Source organism: Sinocyclocheilus rhinocerous, unplaced genomic scaffold (genome assembly GCF_001515625.1).
Source record: "Sinocyclocheilus rhinocerous isolate Xijiao unplaced genomic scaffold, SAMN03320098_v1.1 scaffold1705, whole genome shotgun sequence".
Classification (NCBI taxonomy): domain Eukaryota; kingdom Metazoa; phylum Chordata; class Actinopteri; order Cypriniformes; family Cyprinidae; genus Sinocyclocheilus; species Sinocyclocheilus rhinocerous.
Window position 1 is genome coordinate 189,374 of NW_015643585.1, and position 3,477 is coordinate 192,850.

General features: G+C 35.5%; 1 protein-coding gene across 1 annotated transcript in view; it reads right to left on the bottom strand.

The window, feature by feature from the left end:
• The window catches only part of taf2 (TAF2 RNA polymerase II, TATA box binding protein (TBP)-associated factor), an 80,134-nt gene that overhangs the window by 68,263 nt on the left and 8,394 nt on the right, over positions 1 to 3,477 (bottom strand). The window contains exons 5-6 of the mRNA XM_016574918.1: positions 2,809 to 2,950; positions 2,238 to 2,469 (exon numbers count right to left, since the gene is read on the bottom strand). Of these exons, the coding sequence (XP_016430404.1) occupies positions 2,238 to 2,469; positions 2,809 to 2,950 (374 nt within the window). The remainder of the gene's footprint in view (positions 1 to 2,237; positions 2,470 to 2,808; positions 2,951 to 3,477) is intronic.

Consider the following 3,477-nt stretch of genomic DNA (forward strand, 5'->3'; position numbering starts at 1 on the left):
GCGCGCGCGCTCACAAGATCTCCCGGTTCTTACTTGTGAATTCAGTTCACTGGAGACTCGCACTAAACGGTTCATTTGAATCAGTGAGTTGTCGACTCGAGAACAGCTGCAATCGGATCATTCCAATTCGTGAATGAATCGTTTGGTGTGATTTGCGAGCCGATTTAACGGGTTCATTGAAAAGAATCAGTTCGTTCATGAATCAGACACCGCTTCTGCATCTCGGAGCACGTCATCTATTATAAGGAGTAACGAAGTTTTATGAAATGCAGTGAAGTAAAAAGTACGATCTTATGCTTTGGAATGTAATGAAGTAAAAGTTACTCAAAATAAAACTACTCCATTAAAGTACAGATACTTGAAAATGTACTTAAGTACAGTAACAAAGTAAAACTACTTCGTTACTGTCCACCACTGCCTACAGGACATTAAACATTCTGGGCATTCTAAATCACATTTCACAAAAAAAAACAAAAAAACATGACCATCTAGTGGACAACTGTAAAAGGGAACTTTACAGTTGTAAAGTATGTCCATACCGAGTATGCAACTGGGTAAAAGATTAATACTTTCTAATTCCCTTTTAAAGACCTACATCATTGTGTACATCAGCTACAGTATGGATTGTTTTCATTTATACACATCAAATAACAACTTGATTCCACTGGCTTCTGTGCAAAAACAAACATTTTGACATTTAGAAAACTATAGCAGGGCAAACGTCTATACAGGTATGTGGGAGACTAAAGGAAATATATTATTTGCAATACCATTTACTCCAACAGTGAAAGAAAAAAAATACACTAACAAACTTGTTGGTTGCAAAAAATACAAAAAATAGAGAGATGGATTATGGCAGTCAGAAGACAGACAGATGTCAAATTTACTATCACTACCTCAGTACCTGTATTAGAAACACCCTCGCAGCAGTGTTCACTACTTTCTTCAATTTAATGCAAGGGTAATATAACACAAAGTGTTATATTAAACCATTATAATAAATGGTATAATAAATAATTTGTTTGTTTGTTTTTTAAAGGGTAACACTTTAGATTAGGGAACACTATTCACTACTAACCAGTTGCTTATTAGCATACATATTACTAGCATAATGGCTGTTTATTAGTAGGGTAAACGTACCTATTAAGCTCACATACCCATTAAGCACACTTCCATATTTGAACTCAGATTATAAAAAGAAAAAATAATGTTGATGTCTTAACAAATTGATGTGTTTGTTACTACATACCTCCAGTAATTTCAAGTCAATCAGATCATTGCACACGGAGATATGGGTCTCCATGTGTTCACACTGTCTGGCAGCCATTTTGAAAGCTGTCTGAAAACTTACACCTAAAGAGGAGCTCCTTAAATGTGCATTTTTTATATACAGTGGGTACGGAAAGTATTCAGACCCCCTTAAATTTTTCACTCTTTGTTATATTGCAGCCATTTGCTAAAATCATTTAAGTTAATTTTTTTTCCTCATTAATGTACACACAGCACCCCATATTGACAGAAAAACACGGAATTGTTGACATTTTTGCAGATTTATTAAAAAACAAAAACTGAAATATCTAAAATCGTGTAGTGTATTCCAGCCTTAAAAGACTATAGATAAGTTTACATCCCTTTAATAAGAGGCTTCATAATGAGGCTAGTTTCTGTGTTCATCCCCGTGCACAAGCTTCATGACCATATTCTAGATATCTTAACCCTGCCCAATACCTAAACATAACTGCTACAAACAACTACCTTACTCATAACCAACAGGCAGCAAATTAATTAATTTTATTGACGGAAAACTCTTAGTAAATAGTAAATATGTGTTCCCTAATCTAAAATGTTACGACAACAATAATAACAATGTTAATAACATGTCTCCAATTCAATGTTTTGTCCACTATTGCACTCTAATATATAAAGATAGCAAGTCACAGTAAATAATGAATAGTTTTATCTTGAAACACGCACACAACACAACCACTATATTTAATTGGTTAAATCACACTTTTCTGATTCAATAATCACAATTCCAGTTTTATATTGATTAACTGTGTAACCCTAGACCTAAGGAAGGAAATGTCCAGACAAAAAATACCTACATTCAACAAAAAATATAAATTTACAGTACCTTTTAATACTTTTTAATGACCCATGCTATGTACCCTACTACAGTCAAATGTTTTCGTTGTATGAACATCTCCAAACTACTAAACTATTACATGTTCTCTCACCTCATGCATGTAGGGGTCCACAAGAATCTCGAAGGGCCCCACAGCCAGGGAAATGTTAGGGGCCGCAGTGGGGATGGGCAGCATGTAGTGAAAGGTTTTCTTACGCATGTCGTGGGTGTAGACTGTTTCCACTAGATCCCCACAGGACACTGCCACCATGGAGGCATCCACTGTGAACTCCAGCTTCCATGTGCACAGCTCAGAGTATGAGTCTACACATGGAAACCAGAACCTAGTGGAGAAGATTTGGAAACAATAATAATCAGTATTGGAAATAATAACAATCAATCAATTGGTATTATACTCATACAGACAGATGTACACATATTATAATAATTAGATTAATTAATAATATTAATAAATAATAACTATTATTAATAATAATAATAAATTCATCATTCAAAAAAATGAATTGATAAATAATGCTGAAACAGGATTGTAATCTGTAATAACTTTCCTGAATCACCTTAATTCAGTATTTCAGTACAATTTGTGATGGCAGCCTAAATTTTAACCATAACCACTGTCTCGATTATCTTCCATTTCATGCATGTGAATGTATGCAGCTTACCGTGTGGAATTCTGGTTGCCAAAGGAGAAAACATGGGCTGCTCTTTCTGCCATACTTCCTTCCACATCAGGTACTACAAAATGCAACCCCCCCTTCGGCTGGTCCAATGAAAATTCAATGTACACCTTCATAACTTTCATCTCTGCACACACACAACAGCACAGATTATTATTATGATTATTATTACTGAATAAAAGTCTGTTTTAAAGGGGTCATATGATGCTTTTTTAAAGATCATTATTTTGTGTATTTCTGATCAAAAACCTTCAGATCAGACCTTTTTTGATGCATTTTTAAGAGGCATAGTGAGTACTTGTGACATCAAAAGCACCAGCACTTTGGTACCAGATTATTTACTTTCTTTCAATTGAAAAAATAAACACACAGTACCATTTTTTGCATCTTCCAGTGAAAACGACAGAGCATCAGAAGCCCCGATGCCATTTTGAAGTGCGTTTCACTTCGTGAAGTGGACGAGGGAAGTTTATATGGACAGACCCTCGACCCCTCGATTTTGACCGAGGGAGCGAGTCTGCTTCATATGCACACTTCAGGCCACTCCACAGACCACAATGCAACACGATTGTGACGTCATCGCAGTGTGTTTTGGCCTTTAAAGGAGACATATTATGCCCCTTTTTACAATATGTAATATAAGTCTCTGGTGTC